This window comes from Sapajus apella, unplaced genomic scaffold, assembly GCF_009761245.1.
Source record: "Sapajus apella isolate SASKATOON/1434 unplaced genomic scaffold, GSC_monkey_1.0 scaffold66, whole genome shotgun sequence".
NCBI lineage: Eukaryota > Metazoa > Chordata > Mammalia > Primates > Cebidae > Sapajus > Sapajus apella.
In genome coordinates, this window is record NW_022437006.1 from 5,028,712 (window position 1) to 5,052,122 (window position 23,411).

Below are 23,411 nucleotides of genomic sequence, written 5' to 3' on the forward strand. Positions count from 1 at the left end.
TAATGCTTATATTCATGTAAAATATGGTAGGTATTTAAAAGTTCACACTGTTTACCTTGGCTTTCTCCCAACATTTGCTCTACAAGAGGCTCTATTAGATTAAGTGATAGCTTGTTACTAGCCTCTATTAGATTATGTAACAGCTCTGGGAGAAGCACTTAATATTTAGAAGACAATATTTTCTCCTAGATGACCTTAGCTACCGCTGGCTTCTAAATGAATTTCCTGTATTTATCACAATGGATAAACGACGATTTGTGTCTCAGACAAATGGCAATCTCTACATTGCAAACGTTGAGGCTTCCGACAAAGGCAATTATTCCTGCTTTGTTTCCAGTCCTTCTATTACAAAGAGCGTGTTCAGCAAATTCATCCCACTCATTCCAATACCTGAACGTAAGTATTTTATTTGTTACATTCTGTTTTTGCAAGGTTGTCTACATATGGTATACTTAACATAATAAAAATAGATGCCCAGTGAAGACTAGCTGGTTTTTCAGGGAGGACAATATAGAGGAGATGCACATTTAAGGGGCCAAAGGCTTAGTTCTTAGCTTTTTGCATTGAGAAGATTCAGCTGATAAAATTGCTACCAGAAGGTTGAGTTTGGATTAGTTGCCTCTAGCTTGGGAAATGCACAGGGGACTGACACCTTAGTCAAGGTCTAGTGTATTGGTTGCAGTGGGAATCACTGGCATCTACTTTTTGTTTTATGGCCATTCCTACTTCTTAGTAAGCTCATGAAGAAATCAAATGACTATTAGATCAAAACAACAGTAATTGTAGAATTATTGTTTAAGTCATTTTGATTATTTTGATATTTTTAAGGAATGATTTACATGACACAGTTAAGTAAATAAATGGTCTTTTCTATTCTACATAATCAGAATAGGGTGCTACCCTGGGAGCACCATGGTGGATGACCACTGACAATCTCATTGGCCTTTTCCCAGGCTCCAATTGGACTGCTTCCCCTTTAAAATGCTCTGCTGCTTATGAGAATCAAATCACAATATACTTGCTTGCTTCACTATTTCTATCCAAGTCCTTCTGCTACATTAATATCAGCAAATACAAGCTCATGAGAGCCTACCAGCTTCAGATTGACAGACTTAGGTTTGGTTCCTGCCTTTACCCCTAAATACAGTGTGATGATGGGAAAAATGGCATAATAACACTGAGGTTCCATTTTTATTTTTCTCTGCAAGACAACACTCACATAATTGGTATTCAAAAAATATTGTTGACTTTTTGGCTCATTTTTCTTTCCTCAGTTTTAAGAGATAATCTCACCCCCTACTTCGTACACTGAAAAGGAGCCATCATGTTAAAATTCTCCTGATTTTCTTTTCTACTCTGCCCAGAAATATACTTGCAGTTCAGCACATCTATTTATTTTCTTACTTTTTGTCTCAATAGCAGAATATTTCTCTCCCTGCTCAAGCTTAGTCCTCCAGTTGCTCTGGTTCATGTTCTATTTGACTCAATTAGAAACTTCACTGCATCACTTATTTTCTTCTTTCCTGATTCTTCAGATTCTGCTCTACCTAATTCTCTATGCATATTGTCTTGTATTCAATGCAATTTTGAATTATTATGAATTCTTATTTGCTAAATCCAAAGAATACTTTTCAGTCCTTACTCTGAACTTTGATACTGTCCCTTCTGCCTCTCGTGAACTTTTCTTTCTTCACCTGATTCCCTGAACTCTTCATCTCCCTTCTGCCTCTCTGACAAATTTCATAGAATGTTCTTCACAAATATTCTTCTAGAATCTTTTCCTTGATATTCTCACCCACTTACACATTTTCAACAGTATTCCTCTGCAAAAGACTTCAAGTTCATATCTCCAAAACTTGTGTCTAGACCTCAATTCTTCCTATATCCTGGACTTGTTCCTAAAAAAGCTCTCAAAGATGTTAAACTCAATGTGTCATAAATACATGTGTTTTTTTCTCCCTAAATCCTCTTCTTCTTTAGCTTATTTAGCAATACAATTTTATTTCTAACTCAAGGTAGGATTATTTGTTATCAAATCCTGACTTCCACTGCTCTTTAGGATGAGTGGTTCTTAATTAGTATGTAAGCACCTGGGGAGCTTTGGGGAAAATGTGGGACCCAGAGATACTGATCAGCAGGCCTGGAACGTGACCCAGGAATCCACAAGTTGAAGCAGTATCCCAGGTGATTCGGATGAATTGGGCCTTTAATCTACACATTGAGAAACATTGATCCAAGGAGTCATCCTGTTGTTTCTGCCTCTGAAATACAATTTATTGTTTCCACCGTAACTATGCCCTAGTGATGGCCCTCACCTGTTTTGCCTGAATTATTGAAACAGCCTTTTTGGACCACTGAGACTGACTTCTATATTTCTCCTCTCCATGCTCCATACTTTAAAAATGGCAGCAAGCTCTTCTACTTAAACCAAAGATAAGATCCATATTACTTCTCTTACCAAGTCCCAGTGGCAGTTACCTGATACGGTTTGGCTGTGCCATCACCCAAATCTCACCTCAAATTGTAATAATTTTTACTAGTCCAGGGTGGGGCCAGGTGGTGATCACTGAATCATGGGGGATGCTTTCTCTCATACTGTTCTTGTGGTACTGAATAAGTCTCATGAGATCTGATGGTTTTAAAATAGGAGTTCCCCTGCACATGCTGTCTCTTGACCACTGCCACGTAAGATGTCCCTTTGCTCTTCCTTAATCTTCTACCATGATTGTGAGGCCTCCCCACTTATGCAGAACTGTGAGTCCATTAAACCTTATTCCTTTATAAATTACCTAGTCTCAGGTATGTCTTCATTAGCATCATGAGAACAGACTAATACATTACCCATTGAGAAAATTCATCTCAAATTCTTTAATATCGTTTTTCAGCCCTTCTAGATTGTGGGTTCAAGCTCATATACTTCAGCATCATTTGAGTTCCTAGACCTTTTAAAATTCCTTGCGTACTCCTGGAGCTTTGTAATAATATGCTATTTCCTCAACCTGAACTGGTCCAATTTAAATGCCATATTTGCTGCAGAGTCCTATAGCCCTTACCTACTTCTATCTACCCTCCTCATCAGTCACTCTTTCAGAGAACCCATTTTGGTTTGGCTTATATATCAGATCATTATTTATTTATTTGACTCTTTAGCATTTTACAATGTAAGGTACACACTCAAATTTGTGATCCTAAACAATGCTTTTCACATTTCTGAGCCTGTTTTTTTCTCTGTAAGCCTGAAGGATTAATACACCTTTCAGGACTGATATGCTAAATAAATGAAATAAAGTGTCTATTTTGAAGAGTACCATGTTGTCTGAGTAAATGTTTTCCTTCTTTACCTCTCTCCTTCCCATTTTTCCATTTGTTTCCCATTCCCATTATCTCTGTGGTCATTTCTTCTTTTCCCCTTGGTTTCTTGCCTTGCCTTTTTCTTTTCTACTCTCTTCTCCTTCTTCCTCATTTTCTTTCTCCACCTTCCTGAGTTCCATGCAGCACTTATCACAATGTTTGACACATATGTGATGCTCTCTAAAGACTTGAATTTTTTAGTAAATTGAGTCACATTGGTTATGCAACTGTCAGAATGAGCTAATATTATTGAGAATGCTGGGCAGTTATATTACATTCATACTGTGCATAAACAAAGAAGTCTATCCATTATGATATGAGCAGTACCTGTACAGAGAAAAGCTTCCGTATTGAAGCAGTTCTAATCCTATAGGATTACCATGTTTAGGAAAACTACTGTTGTGCTTAATAATTAGTGGATATTTGTATTTCTCTTAATATTAGGAACAACAAAACCATATCCTGCTGATATCGTAGTTCAGTTCAAGGATATATATGCATTGATGGGCCAAAATGTGACCTTAGAATGCTTTGCACTTGGAAAGTAAGTATACTGACACTTTTATTAACATATATAGAAATGGTACAATTTTAGAAAATAAATAACTGTTAAGCCATAAACATAAACTAATTGTCTTTTAAGTGTGTAACACTTTAGCACTTGTATCTTCTATTTAAAGTCCTGTTCCAGATATCCGATGGCGGAAGGTTCTAGAACCAATGCCAAGCACTGCTGAGATCAGTACCTCTGGGGCTGTTCTTAAGATCTTCAATATTCAGCTAGAAGATGAAGGCATCTATGAATGTGAGGCTGAGAACATTAGAGGAAAGGATAAACATCAAGCAAGAATTTATGTTCAAGGTAGATATATTAATTTTGTATAAATTTCATCAGTATCTTATTTAGAGCCATTTCCAAACTTGAAAAACTACTATATAATGATTAATATTTTAAAAAACAGTGATGTATGTTACCATGATGGGGAAAGATAAAATATTTCTCATATGTCTAATGCAGTCACAACTATGAGTTATAGAAGTTAAAAACTTATTACCAATTGAACCATAGATAATAGCAACGGATTGACAGAAGTATTATTGGTGATTTTCAGAATATACAATTAATGTAGTTGCTTACTTGTTTTATCACTGTCTTTTTCAGTATCTTTTTATTTACAGAACTTGTGTGTTATGATTTAGTTTAAGTCAGTAGTTTGCAAACTTAAGCATGCATCAAAATCATATGGAAGGCTTGTTAAAACACAGATAGCTTGCCCCCACTCTAAGAATTTTTTATTCAGAGGTCTGTTGAGGGTCATGAATTTGTATTTTTAACAAATTCCCAAGATATACCAATACTATTGATCCTGGAGTCGCACTTTGAGAACCACTGGTCTAAGGAATCGTTTTTCTTTGAGAAAATTATCTTGGCACAAGCCTTTGATTTTCACACATCAAAATAAACTTACATTTGGGAAGACAGATTTTTTTTCAGGCCACATTGGAAACATTCCAGACTGAAATAATCTCTATAGTGTTCCACAACATGAACCTGCAAGTCACATAGAATAAACTTTGAGGGCTTACACAAGATTATTCATTTTTAATTCTGGCTACTGTCCCATTTCACTGCCTCCTGTCTCTCCCAAAAAGGAATTAAAATTTTGACAGATATACCCATAATCTCTAAAAGTGTTGTCACCATCTCCGGTTTTTCTTCTCTCTTAAATGCACTCCAATTTGATTTGCATCTCTACCTCTCCAAGAAACCTTTCTTTCCATGACCACCAACTTCCATATTGCTGAAGCCCATGTTCAATTCTCAGTTGTACTTTGTTTAATCTAACAGAAGTGGTTGCCACAGTTGGTCCCTCCCTTCTTCTTTATTCCCTTTTTCTGCTTCATGACTGGGACCCACTTTGTTTTGAATTTCCTTGTATAATCTTTCATTCTCCATTGATGTTTCCCCCCTGCTCCATACCTTTCTAACATTGGTGTTATCAGGGTTCCATCTGTGAACCTCATCTCCATTTCAGTCACTCCCTTTAGGATCTCATTCATGATCATGGCTTTAGACACACTCTATACCCTCAACGCTCTAACCCAGACATTTACCCTAAACCTCAGACTTGTATATCCAGTGCCACCGTAATGTTAACGTGATACATATCAAGTATGCATGAAATGGCCTCCTGAAAGGAAGAAAAGTCTAGTTAAGAACTTTTAAACTTTTGAAATAAATCCATCACTTTCTACCAGGTTTCTAAAGTTTATAGACATGTTTTTATTCAACATATTAAGAAAACTACACTCCAGGTTCTTAGCAGAGTAGAATTTTGAACTGTTTAATATCTAAAGCCTTAGAAGAACCAAGGTGCCAGAGCAGTTATTTATAGCAGGTAATTTAAGAGAAATATTACTTCTTTACTAATGCAGCATACTCAGTATTATCTTTAGGTCTGATCAAATCACTCGGAAGTTACATAATTAAGACATATATAGAATGTATCAAGCCAATTCAATTATTCAGTATATAATGTAATAGCAAATGTCTGTGTTACCTATGTGAGACCAAGACAGGAAAGGTGCTGATATTCCTGTATTATGTATTGCTAAGATTGTATACAAAGTAAAACCTCTCTCAATTAACATGAACGTATCCACCAATATTTAAAAAAATATCTCTTTATATTATGGACAGATATAATGATGAGTGAAATTGTACTAAATAAGATTATATATGCTATAAAATATGTATATAGGTGTACATATGTCTACATATAATATATACATTATAATGTGTAATATTGATGGTATTTGGTGAGATTATAAAAATGTTTTCTAGTTTTAAAATTTCAGGCATTTTATTACTTGTTAAATGCTTTATATAAGATGTATATTGCTTTTGCCATAAACTTAATACAAGTCCCCATTTTCAAAGAAAATTATTTTCCACTCAGAATTCTTTCTTCCTACTTCCATTTTATTTTATATTAATTTATTTATCTGCATCTATTTGGACTAGATAACTGAAATGATAAAAAAGACCATCAAACTGTTCATTTGCTTGTTCTCTAGAAATATTTTTTCCTTAGGAACATTTTTAGCGTTTTCTCATTTTCATGGGTGTTTCTTTAGATATCAAGTAGATCAGATTAAAAATGAGACTGAGATCAATTTTACTCATGCATGGATTTCACCAATCATGGCTACTATATGTAGTTTCTAATATGAAAAGTGTATATTTAAGTGTCCAAGTAATTTTTCTAGCACCACAGTAAGATGTTACGGTGGCCACTAGCTGAGTTACATCAAAATGAAGATAATATATACTTAAAGGAGTGGGAAAAAATCTGAATCTTTATCCAAAAGGTTAAGAGATGGTGTCATATTGAATTGAGACATAATTCTTTAAAACCTCAATTGTCATTTTGACAGGCTTGAAAGATTTATGTTATGAGCAGAAAAAAATCAATTATTTTAGTTCTAATTGTAGCTCAGCTTTTCAACAAAACATGATTTACAAATGGAAAAATAACGACTGAGCTATAGTTACCTCCTTTTAGAGTGATATAGGATTTGCATAGGTTAAACCTATACAAAGAACAGGCCTATGCAAATATAATTTTGATGGCTCAAATATTGAATTTGGGATGCCTACAATATCTGATGTATTCTGCAGAATAAGGTTTACTAAATGTAATATTTATATTCTGGATATTATGATGGATCTTGAGACTTGCATTTAAAATGTACAATGTTTCTTACTTTTTAGCATTCCCTGAGTGGGTAGAACATATCAATGACACAGAGGTGGACATAGGCAGTGATCTCTACTGGCCTTGTGTAGCCACAGGGAAGCCTATCCCTACCATCCGATGGTTGAAAAATGGATATGCGGTATGTATGTTCATGTACTTTGCTGTTCCTGAGTCCCTGTTCAAGCAATGTTTCAGGGTGGTCCTGGGATAAATTTAGCAGGAGAATCAATAGAGAAAGAGTACTTGGGCCCTGAAATATAAAAGCTTCCTAAAAAAAACAAAAACTGAACATAAAGTATCTTCTTTCAGTTTAAACAACTTTCTGTAATCTTACTCTACCTTCTTTCTCTCTCTCCTTATTTTTTTCCTTTGTTCCACTTTTCCACCCTCTTCCTACTCATCCATCTCCAATACCTGATATTGTCCTCTTTTTCTTGCCACTATTTTCCTGTACCCCACAGAGACAGAGGTAAGAGTGAAGCTCTAAGTCCTACCTTTGGCCCTGGGGACAAGTAGCAGCAGTGGGATTCTTCTCTACCTTCCCACTGTAATCTCCCAGCTGGTCCAAGAGGGGAAAAGGTGGACTCTCAGCTCTGTAGGATGAATAGAACAAGAGCCTTTGGGCATGGTAAGTGGGTTTCCTTTCCCATGCCATGAAAATCCCACTCAGTTCATCTTAGGTAACAGTGGGGGCAGATGAACATAACGTATCTAAATTAAAAGACAACCAAGCCCAAACCTAAGTGAAAGTATTACTATTACAGTTTATTGAGAATATGTTTAACTTTTATTCTTTTCAGTATCATAAAGGGGAATTGAGACTGTATGACGTGACTTTTGAAAATGCTGGAATGTATCAGTGCATAGCTGAAAACACACATGGAGCCATTTACGCAAATGCTGAGTTGAAGATCTTGGGTCAGTATCATTTCTAATTTCTGTTAAACATTCATCAAGAAGGTGACATATTAAAAAAGATAATGGAGTATCCATGGATCACATTTGATTTGACATTATGTTCTTTAATGTCCAATGTTAAAAACTTTTAAAATGAAGTGGGGAATGAAATGATACGGTTTTTCCTTTCATTGAAAAACATTTAAGCAGGGAGGAAGTAACGCTTTAAACTTTTCTTTGCTAGTTGAAAATTCCGACTACATACAAATTCCTATTGCATGAAATTGCATCATTTTATTTTTAGCTAAGAAGCTGAAGTCTATAATAAATTTGAAGGAACATGGATATAATTGTTTTTGGCATTTTTTTAAATGATAAAGCACAATTTACACATGCCAATTTTGTCAACAAGTCTTATCCTCTCATATGCCTGGACAGCTGAACACTGCCTGCAGAATCACATAACATTGAAGACTGATGCTAAAACACTGCATGTGATCCAGCCTCAGATGAGTATTTAGCCATTTTTGGGACATTCTCAGTCCCTAGGTCTCATACCCTATAGTTGCTATTCAGAACTTTTAGGACATTCTACAAGTCCCTTACTGCACCCTGACTCTGGCTTTTACATTGTATTCTTGTGCTCTATGAAAATTGAAATCGTTTGGCATAAAGTATTTCAACCTCCTATCCACTCAAAGCTATCTCTTTACTATATTTGTCTTTTCAATACTCTTTATCTAGAGAAGAAAGAATCTCTCCTGAGCAAACATCAATTATTTTACCTGTCAGCACTATATTCATTCCTTTTCATTTTTCCTGATACTTGATATCAACAGCTGTTCATTCTCCTGTGTGTGTATGTGTTATGTGCTGTGTGTGTGTGTGCGTCTGAAAATATATCTACCAGTTGCCTCTCTTTCTGGTCCTGTATTATTCTCAAGCTTTTCTATCTCTTTCTTTGGTGATTCTGAGCTGTAAGACCTCACAGACCATTTCTTCTCTAGCTCCTTCATTGTCACCTCTTTCACCCTGTCCTCTGCCTGGCTAGAAATCCTGCTCTATCCCAGCATTCCATTTCTCTGATCCATTTCATTTCCTTTTCCATTTCGCTTTATGTATCCTACATTATTATGCCTGGTTTTTATTTTTATTTTTAAAATTTCTAGTTAATTTTTTCTGCATCTCCTATTACTTACTAGTGATCCCATAATTTATATTTCTGGCCCAGATAATTATCCTTAGCTTCAAGCTCAGGATATAAATACTTCCTAGTAGCAGTATTCATTTGGATAGTCCCACAGATAATCCAAACTTAGCATGTCTGCAGCTGAATTCTTTTTTAATATCTCCCACCCACACTCACATCTTCTCCTCAAAGATTCTTTGTTCTGAAGAATGACAGAGTTCATCACGTCCCTTCCCCATCCAGTATATCCACTAATCTTCTGCAATTCACACCAGAAATATCTCCCAGGTGTTTTATTGTGACTACCTTATGTATATTCACTACAACTACTTTACAAAAGTCTATTTTTTTTTGAGACAGCCTCTCTCTATCAAGGGTTTTAGTGTCAATTTGTAGGGATACCAATGTTTTGAAGAAATATAATCCTATTATAATTTATAATTTTAATATATATATTTAATAAAATTGAATTTAATATGATTTATAATTTATAATATAATAAATTATGATTTATAATTTATAGGATTGTATATAAATTATTATAATCCTATTAAAATATCCTATTAATTTTTTAAAATGTTTTTGAAGCAATATGTCATGTCACACAAAATGTTTATTGAGCCTACACAAAACACCCAGTACTGTGTTAGGTGTACAACATTGGTTGGTTGTTTACTAATTTATGTATTGCCAGTTATCCCTTTACCAAGCTAAAGTGAAATGGTATGATCTCAGTTCACTGCAATTTCCACCTCCTGTGCTCAAGCCATCCTCCCACCTCAGCCTTCCAAGTAGCTGAGACAACAGGCGCACTTCACCACACTCAGATAAACGTTTTACTTTTTGTTGAGATGGAGTTTCTCCATGTTGCTCAGGCTGGTCTAGAACTCCTGAGTTAAGTGGTCTACCCATTTTGGCCTCCCAAAATGTTGGCAATGCAGGCATGAGGCACTGTGCCCAGCCCAAAAGTCTTACTGTATTATGTCCTTTTCATGTTATTTGAAAGAGTTGTCGCTAGGTCAAGTCATATTCTAAGTAGTGAATTCAGGAAGTCAGGCTTTTTCTTTTAGCATTAGTTACTGAAAGATAAAGCAATGACTCAATGCGGCCACTTTTATTCTTGCTGCACCCAAAGAAAACTCTTCAAAACACTGGTAACCCTACAGATTGACTGACACTAAAAGAAAATGGTAGGAAATGAGAGAATTATAAAGAAGTAAATAAAACTAATCTCAATAAGTTAAGGCCATCTTAATTTTTTTTGTTTTTGAGACGGAGTTTCACTCTTGTTGCCCAGGCTGGAGTGCAATGGCGCATTTTTTGGCTCACCGCAACCTCCACCTCCTGGGCTCAAGCGATTCTCCTGCCTCAGCCTCCCAAGTAGCTGGGATTACAGGCATGTGCCACCACATCTGGCTAATTTTTTGGTATTTTTAGTAGAGACAGGGTTTCACCACGTTGGACAGGATGGTCTCGATCTCTTGACCTCATGATCTACCTGCCTCGGCCTCCCAAAGTGCTGGGATTACAGGCATGAGCCACTGCACCCAGGCAGGCCATCTTAATTTTAACATTCCAATCCACTTATTATAATGCTGAAGATCATACCCTATTTCTTCCTCCCTAAAGCCTAAATTTCCTGGTAATATATTTACTCTACTTTCTTGGGTATCAAGAAAGCATCGCAAGCTCAGGTATCTTTGGTAAAAAATATAAAATCATTTTGACTCTTAGAGAAGTCAGTTTGAATTCTTTCCCAAATGTAAATTTTATTTTCTGTTAAAGTTCATATCTTCATATATTACCAAAAAAAGTATAAAAAATTCCTCAGCTCAGACTGAAAGATTTCTATATATTCAGCTTAGAATTTTCAAATCTTTTAATGACTATTAATGTAGTAACTAGCAAACTGAACAATTTGATCCTCCCCAGATCAGTAGCTCCATGTTTAAATCTGTCTCAATCCATGCTCGTTTATTATACTCTTATGCACAGTGCTTATCTCTTCCTCTCTTTTCCTGGGTTATTTAGTTAATTCATGTGTTCGTCCAGCAAATATTTATTGAGCACTTATTCTACACCAGATGCTATTCTTTTAATAGGTTCATATATTACAATAAAGAACCAAAGACACACGTAATGCATCATGCCTTCATCTTAATTGAGAGGAAGGATATCCCCTTATTTTTTGCCACTTCCAAAACATATACAGGAACATAGTCTAGATCCTGCTGTTAGAAATGCAAATATTAGATAAATCTGAAGTCATTTAAAGGACCACACCAAATCAACTATTTCATTAAAACCTAAACTGATTCAAGGAAAATCCTTATTTTCTATCTGAATTTTGGTTTTTAAAATATAAACCTATTAAATTTTCTTTCATGTTTTCAAAGCAATATGTCATGTCACATAAAATGTTTATTGAGACTACACAAAACACCCAGAACTGTGTTAGGCGTACAGCATAGGTTGTTGCTTACTACTTTATTGCCAGTTATCAAAATTCATACTAACAAAACAATGGAATAGAATGAATCTTTGTCACAAAAGGTGTCTTCCCCAGAGCATCAGCAGCAGCAGCCATACCAAGGAGCATATTAGAAGTGCAGAATCCCACACTCACCCCAGACCTACTGAATGGACACTTTAAAAACATCTCCAGATGATTTCAATATACAGATAAATTTGAGAATGAGCAGACTAGATGATGAAGAGTCAAAACTCAGATAAAAATATGCTTAGGCCTAGAAAAGCCTCCAGAAAGTACGCAGTTACAGATGATTGTCATGTGTTGAAATACATGGATGAAATCTGCTTGGAGTTTGCCAAGAGAAAAGGAGAGTGAGTGGTAGATTGAATGTGGGAAACCTGAGGAAAGTCAGAGCACACCGGCAAAGGAGTATGCTGTTCTGATAAGTATTGTTCTTTACTTGGATGTAAGGATGAACTACAAATGATCATGTACTCCTTAATTCGTTGATTAGATCCATTATTCCCATAGCTGTTTATGGATAGGTGCTGAAAGCAGGGCTTCAATTATTTTGGCATTTTCCAGAGTGTCTGCATACAGTTGATGCTCAGTAAATGTATAAAGGAGAGATTGCATTGTTTAATGAAAAGCACATGCTTTGGAAACAGAAGGACCTAGATTCAAATGTGACTCCTGGTGATTACTACCTGTGGCACCTTTGCCAAATTAGATAATCCTAATAGATTTCAATTTTCTCATTTATTAACTGGGGATAGTTAATTCAACATGTGGTTTAGAGGATTGACTAGGATCATATGTCAGTGTGTATAATGCTGGTCAATTTTCTCCAGACTTTCATTTTACTTTCCTTGTGGGATTGAGTCAAAACAACTGAATTTACTGTTAATTTTAAGGTAAATGTGTATAAAACATTTGATTGAAATTAAAGTGATTGATTGATTGAGACACAGCCTCACTGTGTCACCGAGGCTGGAGTGCAGTGGTGCAATCTCGGCTCACTGCAGACTTGACCTTCTAGATTCAGGTGATCTGCCACTTCAGTCTCCTGGATAGCTGGGACTACAGGTAGGCAAACACGCCCAGCTAATTTTTTGTATTTTAGGTAGAGATGGAGTTTCACCATGTTACCCAGTCTGCTCTCAAACTCTTGGGCTAAGCCTTCTGCCCACCTCAGCCTCCCAAACTGCTGGGATAATAGGTGTGAGCCACTATGCTTGAACTCTGTTAATAAAGTTTCTAATAATCAATTTAGTTATCATCAAGAACTGTACATTTGAAATGGGTGAATTTTATGATAAGTAAAAGTTATTAAAGTTACAAAGCAGTAGGTATAGAATGTCTATTGGTAACAATTGATCATATTTACTGAAATTAATCCTTTCCAATAAATATGAAAAAGAATAAAAGATTCTATAACACAGAAGCAATGTTTAGGCTTTACAAGCAAAAAGAGAAAAATAACAATTTGTTTTCTTTTTAGCGTTGGCTCCAACTTTTGAAATGAATCCTATGAAGAAAAAGATCCTGGCTGCTAAAGGTGGAAGGGTGATAATTGAATGCAAACCTAAAGCAGCACCGAAACCAAAGTTTTCATGGAGTAAAGGGACAGAGTGGCTTGTCAATAGCAGCAGGTCAGTGCCGAAACTAGACATCCAATTGCAATAAACTGTTTGAAAAAGTTTATTTTATAGAAGACATATTTATATGTTAATAATGAAAATGTTGTTTGTTCCAAATTATTTTTTTTTCCACAGAAGATCCTGTAGTTCTAAGATGAACAGAAATACCTATCCCTGTCAGTATGTATTATAATGAAGGTTCAATTAACAGTACTCTATAATGTATAGGGAATTTAGAAAATTGAGGCTCAAAGGTGTTTTTTGTAGTTCTTGTTGTTAGAAATTGCCCAGTGACCCTCAGCTAATAAACAATGGGAAGTAAAATAGGATCTCTCTAATATATTTTCCCCCTAACATAGACATCTATATCCATTCATATTCAACTGAATTTTATGCAATTAGCCTATTAAATATTTTGTAGAAAAATAAAAAGGTGATTTCAAAGTATAAATAATCTCTTCTCGTCTTGAAAGGAACAACATGTTATCTTTCTTATAAGTGGACCATCTACCAATGTTTCGGTGGTTTGGGACAAAATGGAAAAGCAGAGTATGACTTACATAGATTATTTGTATAAAAGCCACACTGAATAGTTTGTATGTTTCCTAGAAGAAGTAGTATTGAGTGCAAAAATTATGAGGAGGAGACAGCCAGGATTGGAAGTGAGAGGGATGGGATGTGGGGGTTGGCTTGGGGGTGTATTCCAGGATGTGAGGGCAGCATCACAAAGGCCCTATGGTGAGGAGTTTAGAATGTGTAGGAAATTGGAGAAACTAAAATCAGTATGATTTGTTTGTAGAGGAAATTGGAGGAGACTTTTAAGGGATGAGACATAGTAAGCCAGATTATAAATGACAAAGTTTTCTAGGCTAAGGGGCTTGGGCTTCACCTAAGAGTAATGGAAATCTGTTTAAAAGTCTTAAACAAGAAAAAGGACAAAGATCACTTTTGTCATTTGAAAGACTATTCTTACTCAAGTGTAGAAAACATATTATTTTCTTCACAGTAACCCAATAAATAACATTGGAGTTCTCATCCATATTTTGGAGTCTCTAAAGCTTGGTAAAGTTAAAGTGACCTTCTGAAAAAATATATTGATGATATCCAAACCAGAACTTGAAGTTGTAAGACATTGATATGAATTGAGAGTATGCCAACACAGCCCTCTTATTAGGATGAGCACAGGCATGGCTGTTTATGGAATGGGGGAAGAGGGAAGGGACAGCAGGGGCTTCCCTGAACACATTAACTATTAAAGTTTATATGTCTGACCTAAGAGTTAAGATTTTAACAAAATGATATTACAAGAAGTGTTAAAGGAAAAGTCCATTTGTTCTATTTGCCACTGAAACATGGATGTTCAGAAAATGAGCAATGCAGAAACCACGATGAAAGGGCAGCCCCATGTGTAGGTGCCTACTCCTTCCACAACCTATAGCATGGCATTTTCCATTAGTTCTCCCTCCTCAATAACAAAATCTTGTTCTGATTCTGATGAAGACCCATGTCATGGACCTCTTCAACCACGGATTTCCCAGAACAATGTTTCATGGACTTGTTTTTTCTAAATATCAGTATGTGTTCAAAAAAAAAAGAAGAGAAAGATTTAGCTCCTGAAATTTTACAATTTTGATTTTTTATAATATTCTTAAAGCCTTTGAAATCAAATTGTATTATTTCCTTGATGAAAGAGTCTGTAAATCAAATTTTTACTTAGTACTTTAACTCATTAATACCTCAATGTAAGTACCATTTTATAGTAGGTATAGTATTCATATGCAAATATATTTGAATTATAAAATAGTACGTATAAAAAGCTAAATATAAAAACTTTGGTGTTTATTTTGAAAAAGAATATCCAAGGACTAACTTAATATTGGTCTTAAAGCATAAATATAGTCTTATTCTTCTGAAAATAATTATAAAAACAATTTCCATATAACAAAGTTATTTTTGTATCTGGTTAGTGTCCTATAGAGTGGTTTATGTGATATTTTGGAGAAGCTATGCATCTCTACAAACGGTAATTAGGTTCTCATTTTACGATTTTATTTTGGATTCAAATGATATACTTTCCTGCAGCAGAATTTCTTTTTAATTAGCAGAATTAAGATAGTTGCTAATTGATATTCAATGAACTGCTATTAGTTCTAAAGTCATTTTTATTTAAACCACTTATAAGGGGATCTTCATTATTTTTTTCTACTCCAGATGCTATTCTGGAGTAATTCTGGCAACAATAGTGACCAACTGGTTAAAGACCAGATGGTTCCTAGTTTGTTTGACAGCTGATCTATATCATAGTATCTGGAAATAAGGATGAGATCATGAGGGTTTAATCTATATTGCTTTAAGAATAAGGAGAATTATGTAAAAACTTAGGTTTTCTAAATATTTTTATTAAAAAGTAAATTTAATCTCAAGGGCGAACACCTAAAAGTATAAATGGTATGAATGACACATGGAATTACGTATACGCTTTAAAGGTGGTAAAGATCAATTGAAAACTAACATAAGTAAGCTCAAAATACTAGTGTGGATTTAAGAAAGAATTATCATTGTTTTTTTCACTGCCACTTGATTATAATTTTTTCATGTCTCTTGAAAAATAGTTAAATAGGATGGATGTGAGTATTTGGCTAAGGACTTATACTAGAGCTTAGTGAGAAAAAGTGTGGCACATTAATATTGGTACTGTAGTAATATGTGTCCTCCAAGTTTCTGATGCCAGGAAGATTAGCTATGTAAGAAATTAATTAATGGCAATGCATGGGAGGGAAAGTAGGAAATTGGTGGAGGCTCAGGGAGGTATTTTACTGAGATACAGGTCTGATCCCAGATGAAGGACAGAGGGAAGGAAGGTAAAATGATTGGGTTAAAATGACTTGGAATGCACTGCAATTCTAAGAAACTATGGTAATGCCACTAAATAGTCCTCCAGTCAAAAATGCATATCAGAGGAGTTTACTGTTTTCCAGGAGCAGGCATGGTTTAGAACTAGTCCCATGCTCAGTCATTGACTGAGAACAGCCTGTGGAATGTGTGGCTCTGAATAAATACAGGGATGGATTTCTGAGTACAACGTCTAGGACAGAGAATCAATGATACTCCTCAGAGTTGGAGAAGAAGGCATATTCTCAGAGCCTCCATGATCTTAAATAGTTACTTTTATTGTTATATTATTTTGATACTGCATTTCTCCTTCAACAACAAAAAGTATTCTCAAATGAGCTTCCAGTTGGGACTGGATTGTTCAAGGAAGGAAAGGAAATCCTGGACTATAATATTAGTGAAAAATTTTGATATTTTCTTATATGAAGATTTTTATTAGTAAGTTAAATAGTTCTTTTTTTTTCTTTTATCAGACTTTGCCCTTAAAATGGATATATGTTTGCATGCTTTCTGCAAACTTTCAAAGATACTTTAGTTTTGAAAATGATCTATTTAAAGAAAGTAAACATCCAGTGACAGGCAATTCAGTATTTAAGTGTGAGTTTCTGTACAATAAAACTCAGTGAATTTTTAGTCTCCATCTCCCGGGGAAGAGGCTGACAGGCAGAAAAAATATGTGTTGTATAAAAGATTTAGTTTCTGTTCAAAGAAGAATTTCCTAAATACCAATTTGTTCCAGAAGTTGTTACCAAGGAATATTTTAAAATATTTTTTAGTTTCTAAAAATAAAATATGTTTATATTTCTCTGTAGCCATGAAAATGGCAGTTTGTACCCACTTACTAGTCTGAATTGAGGTCCTGAGGTTATGTTTCTGGGAGACCTGGGCTCATTTCTTTTAGGCCTATGACTGATTTCAGCTTGTCCGATAGTGGACATTTTGTTAGATGACTATGGCAATAGTTCAGAAAAAAGAAGAAAGTGGATTTCTAAAACAAATAGTCAAAGCTGAGAAAATATATTATAACTAAAGGCTAGAATTTTTCGACTTACAAAAATGTCTGTGGTCACATGATTTATATAAAATGTAACAATGGAAAAATATTAATGTTTGTAAACTAAGACATATTTTACTAAATCAGATTTGTGAATTATATAATTTTTATTTCACTAGAATACTCATTTGGGAAGATGGTAGCTTAGAAATCAATAACATTACAAGGAATGATGGCGGTATCTACACATGCTTTGCAGAAAATAACAGAGGGAAAGCTAATAGCACTGGAACCCTTGTTATCACAGGTAAGTTAATGTTTGAGGATGCTTAATTTCTAATGCATTAAAAAACATGTGATTCAGCATTAAGCATCTAAACAGTCAATGTGTTTGTAAGTTTCTGTTTCAAAAGTATTTCAGGCAACTTTCTTGCTTGATGATATTGTTCTTGGAATTTGGATGTGAAAACATCTTATTATTTGGCACAAAGAAATAAAAATATATATAGGTTTTTATGAAATAAAAATATATGTAGGTTTTTATTCTTTTAATATACCAGATAATGTGGTGTCTTACATCTTCTCGAATTGTGCTTTACTTTTTTATTTAAAAATGTATAGATCCCACGCGAATTATATTGGCCCCAATTAATGCCGACATCACAGTTGGAGAAAATGCCACCATGCAGTGTGCTGCGTCCTTTGATCCTACCTTGGATCTCACATTTGTTTGGTCCTTCAATGGCTATGTGATCGATTTTAACAAAGAGAATATTCATTACCAGAGGAATTTTATGGTATGTGTTTTAAGTTTCATCTTATTAACACCCCAGTGATTCCTTTGTGTCTGCATTGAAAGTTCTGTTATTATAATCATATTTTATATGATTTTCGTTTTTCATGAGACCAAAAAGAAGACAAAAAAGCTTTCTGAAGTTCTCCTTACATTAACTGTTGTATTCCCAGATGGCTAACCCTGAGGATTTTTGTAGAAATATTAATCAATTAATATTAATTGGGCTTTAGGTGTGCTCTCCCCTTTAATTTCAATACAATTTTACACTGATGTGTACTACATGTCAGTATATATGTGCCCTACGTTCTAGTGCCTACTTTTTTATTTTTAATGAAGTAAAAGCATAGAACTTAATCTTTGTTGTAATGATGACTTTAAAGCATTTATGTTTTAGGGTAAGAAATAGACAAAATACATATGTTGGAGAATTTGGAGAATTAGTTTATGTGATTTGAAGAGGGTTAAATGGCTCTATTTTAAGAATTGAAAAGTGTTAACATCCTGTAAGTACTACAGTTAAACAGTGATATAGAGAGTCAAGGTGTAGGAAGAAATAAAATATAGGAAACAAATTGGGAAGTAATACAGGCAGAACAACTTCTATAGGAATATTGTTAGTGTCTTGGTAGACTGTCTAGGTTATAGTATATTTAAAAAGTAAATTAATCACTGGCCCTACTGTCCTCTTCTTTAGAAAGGCAACTATTTGAAAGACTAGAATCTATTTAGAACATAGGCTTAATTAAGAAAACTTGTATTTTAGAAGTCAGTTATTAATATAGAAAAAGAAGCATGTATAAACTTCTTAGGACATTTAAAATTGTTTCAGTCCCATAAAATCTGAAGATTGATATGTACACATTATAATATTATGCTTTCATATTGTCCAGCCATGTTTTTAACCTTAGAAGAGTTTTAATTTAACTGATCTGGCTACAACTGTACATCTATAGTAAGCCCACCAATACTCTTTCAGTTTCTGAACCAAAATTATACTTTAAGGAATAACAATTGAGAATTCGCAGAGAAATATACATTTTGTATTTTGACTTACCATATATCTATATTTTCCATATTGATCTGAAACTATTTTGCACATGCCCAAAATTAGTAAAATTGGCACCAAAGTCTCCAATACTTTCTTTAAATTGTATTTTATTTTACAAGAAAAGTAAATACAACTCGGGTTTTATTCATTTTAAGGGAAAAAAGTGAGCTGAACAGGATCTTAATTTGAAAGGACTATCTATGGTGCTATACATTGAATAATTTCAAAAATAGTCTAGGATTCCCAGAACCGTAGTTTATAAAGTAGTAACTAATTGCTGCAGTGAAGTCTATGTGAATAAATTTTCAGACAAAAATTGCCCTGAACAGAAATGTCATATTTAGAGCTTATTTGTTTTTTGTAACACTAGTTACATTGTGCTGGTTGATGTAAATAACCACTGCAAAAGAGAAAAGAAGATAAAGGAAATTAAAAAGAAAAATGGAGCCCAGTCCCTTAAAACAACAACAACAACAAACAGAAAACAATGAAATAACTGGAATACTAATTAGGAAATAATAAATTAGGCCATAAAAATGTAAAAGACCTTGTAGCCACATAGTGCACATGTTCCCTTTTCAGATGATAGCAGCAGAGATTCACATAGTTGCCCCTCAGCTAGTCCAGAGCAGAGTCCTGACCCCAGGCCCAGTCTCAGGACTCACTACCTCAGTTTTCAGTTCATTCCATCATATAATAATCTGACAGTGGCAGCAAACCTACTCAACTAGCTAGATATGCATCTTAATTGAATAAGAATATCAAATGCACATTTTTAGCACTTTGTAGATGGACAGATGCATTCAGTTATCTCGATTTTTTAAAACCCCAGATAAGAATCGTCACTTAAAAATAAATGATTAAACTGAATTCTGTCTTTCAAACCCACACAAGACTAATGTAGCTTTCCCTGGCACCTTCCTTCTCTTTTAAGGCAAACTACAAAGTTAGACTTCACTGCTCAATATGCCATGCAAAATTTAAGTGAAAACACTTTGGATAAATATTTGATCCACCTTTTGGAAGAAAGTTTTAATGGCTAATAATTGCTTATAGGCTTGTTACTAGATCATTTTCAGAAGTGGCTTCTCCTATCAAAAGCCTAATGAATGAAATTTTAATGGGAATAGCAGATATTGAGGACAGCAAATGTGAAGGAAGAAACATGGCCAACCTGCATTTGTCTATTATTCAAAACCACGCAGGCAAAAATTTCAGTATATGTATATATACATATACTGACATTTCTTATATATATGTGATATATATATAAACACAAGAAACATATATAAACATACATGTTTCTTGTATGTGTATAGATATATATATATGTTTCTTATACGTATTTATATATATATGTTTTAAAAATAATATTTGGTATTTTATACCAATATATTTTATACCAGTGTGTGTATATATATATATATATATAAAATGTATTTTATATAATATATAATATTATATAATATATAATAATATATATAATATAAAATATAATTTTATAATAGATAATATATTTTTTATATTATATATATATAATATATATATATACGGGGTACCAATATATGGCAGTATTTCAACAATTGAATAGCATTTGTTCATTTAAGAATATGTACTGAACACATGCCATAATTAGACACAGGTTTAGGCACTAAGGTAAATAAAACACTGAAATAGACACAGATACCAGCCCATAATAAATCAATGATACACCGAGAGTTAAAGATTCATATGTTTTTTGTTAGCCATTACAGTTAATACCATTAACATATTTTAACAATTTTCATTGCTAAAAATTAATACAAGAAGTTCTGACTAATACATTTTTGTATTAGTATAATCTTTTGATTATAGAAATAAAATTTTAAACTTTTTATTTAAAGAACCTAAGTTTTTATTTTCCAATTTAGTTTCAATAATAAATTGAATTCAATAATCACGTATGCACTGATTTTAGCTTGCTATGCTTGTTTTAACCACTAAGGGGCCACCTTGTATAAGGTTTCAAATTTCACAGCCTGGAGTAAGTTGGGACTTCTTTTTCTTCATGAAATTAAACAGATGCATTTGCCCATACTTATGAATAAATTGTGATTTTTATAGCTGATTTTTAAATGTCTTCTTTACACATTTTCCTATTAAAGCTATTTAATTATTAGGAAAAATGTAACTATACATTTTTTAAAATGTACAGTTCTTTTAAGAGTTTAATGAAAACACTAAAGAAGCAAAAATAACACTGTCTTTGTATTTAGTAATCCTACTTTATGTAAAACTCTTTGGGATTAATTTATTTTTTTTAATGTAACTTTCAATTTTAAGCAGTAATTGCACACCTAGTACTGATTATAGAAAAACACTAAGGAGTTAAACATCTAAAATTTTCCTGAGTATTATTATGTAATAATTGTCAGTAGATGTTCCACTTGAACTTGAATTTATGCATGGGGATGTTAAAAATACAAGCACAAAACAGAAATTTAATAAATTTGACACTTTGATACAATAAGGTATTAAAGCCGTTTATCTACCATTCTTTTATTTTGTTGATGTTATATGGCAAATGATCATAAATTTTTCAAGTCCAATTATAAAGTGGCTCCTGTTTTGGCTTCCTAAATCAATAGCTACTTAATGCCTTAGAGTAAATACAAAAGGCAGAGCCATTTTATTTATTTTATTTATTTATATCCTTTCTTGTTCCAGAGAAAGCTTGAGAAAATCTTTTAAAAATATAAATTTTAAAAATATAAATTTTAAATATATCATTTTTATTCCTCTTTCAAGGTGGCACCTGCCCCGTAGAAATTATTTTTTCAGTAGCCCTCAATTTTTGACATTCGTTTTGGGTCATTTTCTTTCAACTATTTAACAACATTCCCTGCTTAGAGCCATTATCTTAGTTAATTACATGAGTTTCTTAAAATTTCCAGTTCTGGAGATTGTCAATATTTTATATTGACAAAATGATTGTCATAAAATGACAATCATTTTATGTATATATAATCTATATATACATAAAATTTATATATATAAATTTATATATATAAATTTTATGAATATATATGTATATATCATTTTATGTATATATAGATTATATAGATATGTATATATGTATATATATACATATAAAATATACATATATATACATATCTATGTATATATAATCTATATATAAATATGTGTATATATACATATAAAATATACATATATACATATCTATGTATATATAATCTATATATACATAAAATGATATATAATATCACTGTTTATGAGAATTATATATACATATATTATTCTCTTATTATAAATGTTGTAATTCTGTGGGACATTATTGCCTGTCTTTTATAAATTCATAAATATCACTTGAATTGCTCAGAGATTCTGTCACAAACCAACATGGGCTTTAGGCTTCATTTTCTCATTTATTTGGTGACCCTGATGCAGGGAGTAAAACTCTCTATGCCTCAGAATTTCCCTCTGCAAAATGTGATTAATCATTCACTTACTTCATTCAGGTTACTTCATCGGGTTTGCAAAACTAGTTACTTCATGAGAGAATGCATATAAAGTACTTGGCACAGGATTTGGTATCTAAGTGGTTGTTATTAATACTTTTTATAATAGAGCAACCATCCCCCATTGGAAAATCCAGAAATTTTTGCCAGCTAGTTTTTTTTTTTCTTCTTGAGCCACAGATCTCACATTTCACAATTTAATACTTGCACCATTTGCTGTTTTAGATACTTAGTCTGAGACAAAAAAAAAAAAAAAAAAATCTGGGTATTTCATTGCTGACGGTGGTGGAGAGGTAACAATAGCCAACATTTATTGTCGGTTTACTGTTGAGTCAGAACTGGGTTAACTGTTTTTCACATAATTCTCAGTTGATCTTCATAGCAGTCCTCTGTGGAGTGCATATTATTGTGATTTTTCTCAGCTTTCCAGGTGAGGAAAGTGAGTATTAGAAAACTGAGTAACTGGACCCATGTAATCATATAACTCATTAGTGGCTAACATGAGACTTGAAACCAGGTGGCCTGAATGCCAACCCTGTAACCTCCACCACTTTGATTTTTCATCTTTTGGTTAATGTTCATGTCTGTGTCTATTTAAATAATTCTCTCCTAAGAACTTGAAACTCTACAAGACATCACTGTTCAACTCCTATTTTATTCTCTAATCTGGTTTAATGAGCCTTGTATGTTCACTCAGATTGCCCAAATTGCTTCATTCTCCCTACACTGTTAGCCACCTTTACAGTACACTGCAAGTTATGTCTACACAGTTTCAAGTAGTCTAACTATAAAGTTCCTGGCAATTCCCAATGATCCCTGTAGATAGGTACACTAGGTGTGTGTTTGCAGGTA

General features: G+C 33.6%; 1 protein-coding gene across 6 annotated transcripts in view; it reads left to right on the forward strand.

The window, feature by feature from the left end:
* The window catches only part of CNTN1 (contactin 1), a 367,550-nt gene that overhangs the window by 232,796 nt on the left and 111,343 nt on the right, over nt 1–23,411 (forward strand). For all 6 annotated transcript variants that reach the window (XM_032248343.1, XM_032248347.1, XM_032248346.1 and 3 more), the window contains 8 exons: nt 190–396; nt 3,796–3,895; nt 4,032–4,213; nt 7,127–7,251; nt 7,913–8,030; nt 13,173–13,323; nt 17,377–17,504; nt 17,819–17,994. In XM_032248343.1, coding sequence (XP_032104234.1) covers nt 190–396; nt 3,796–3,895; nt 4,032–4,213; nt 7,127–7,251; nt 7,913–8,030; nt 13,173–13,323; nt 17,377–17,504; nt 17,819–17,994 — 1,187 coding nt within the window. The remainder of the gene's footprint in view (nt 1–189; nt 397–3,795; nt 3,896–4,031; nt 4,214–7,126; nt 7,252–7,912; nt 8,031–13,172; nt 13,324–17,376; nt 17,505–17,818; nt 17,995–23,411) is intronic.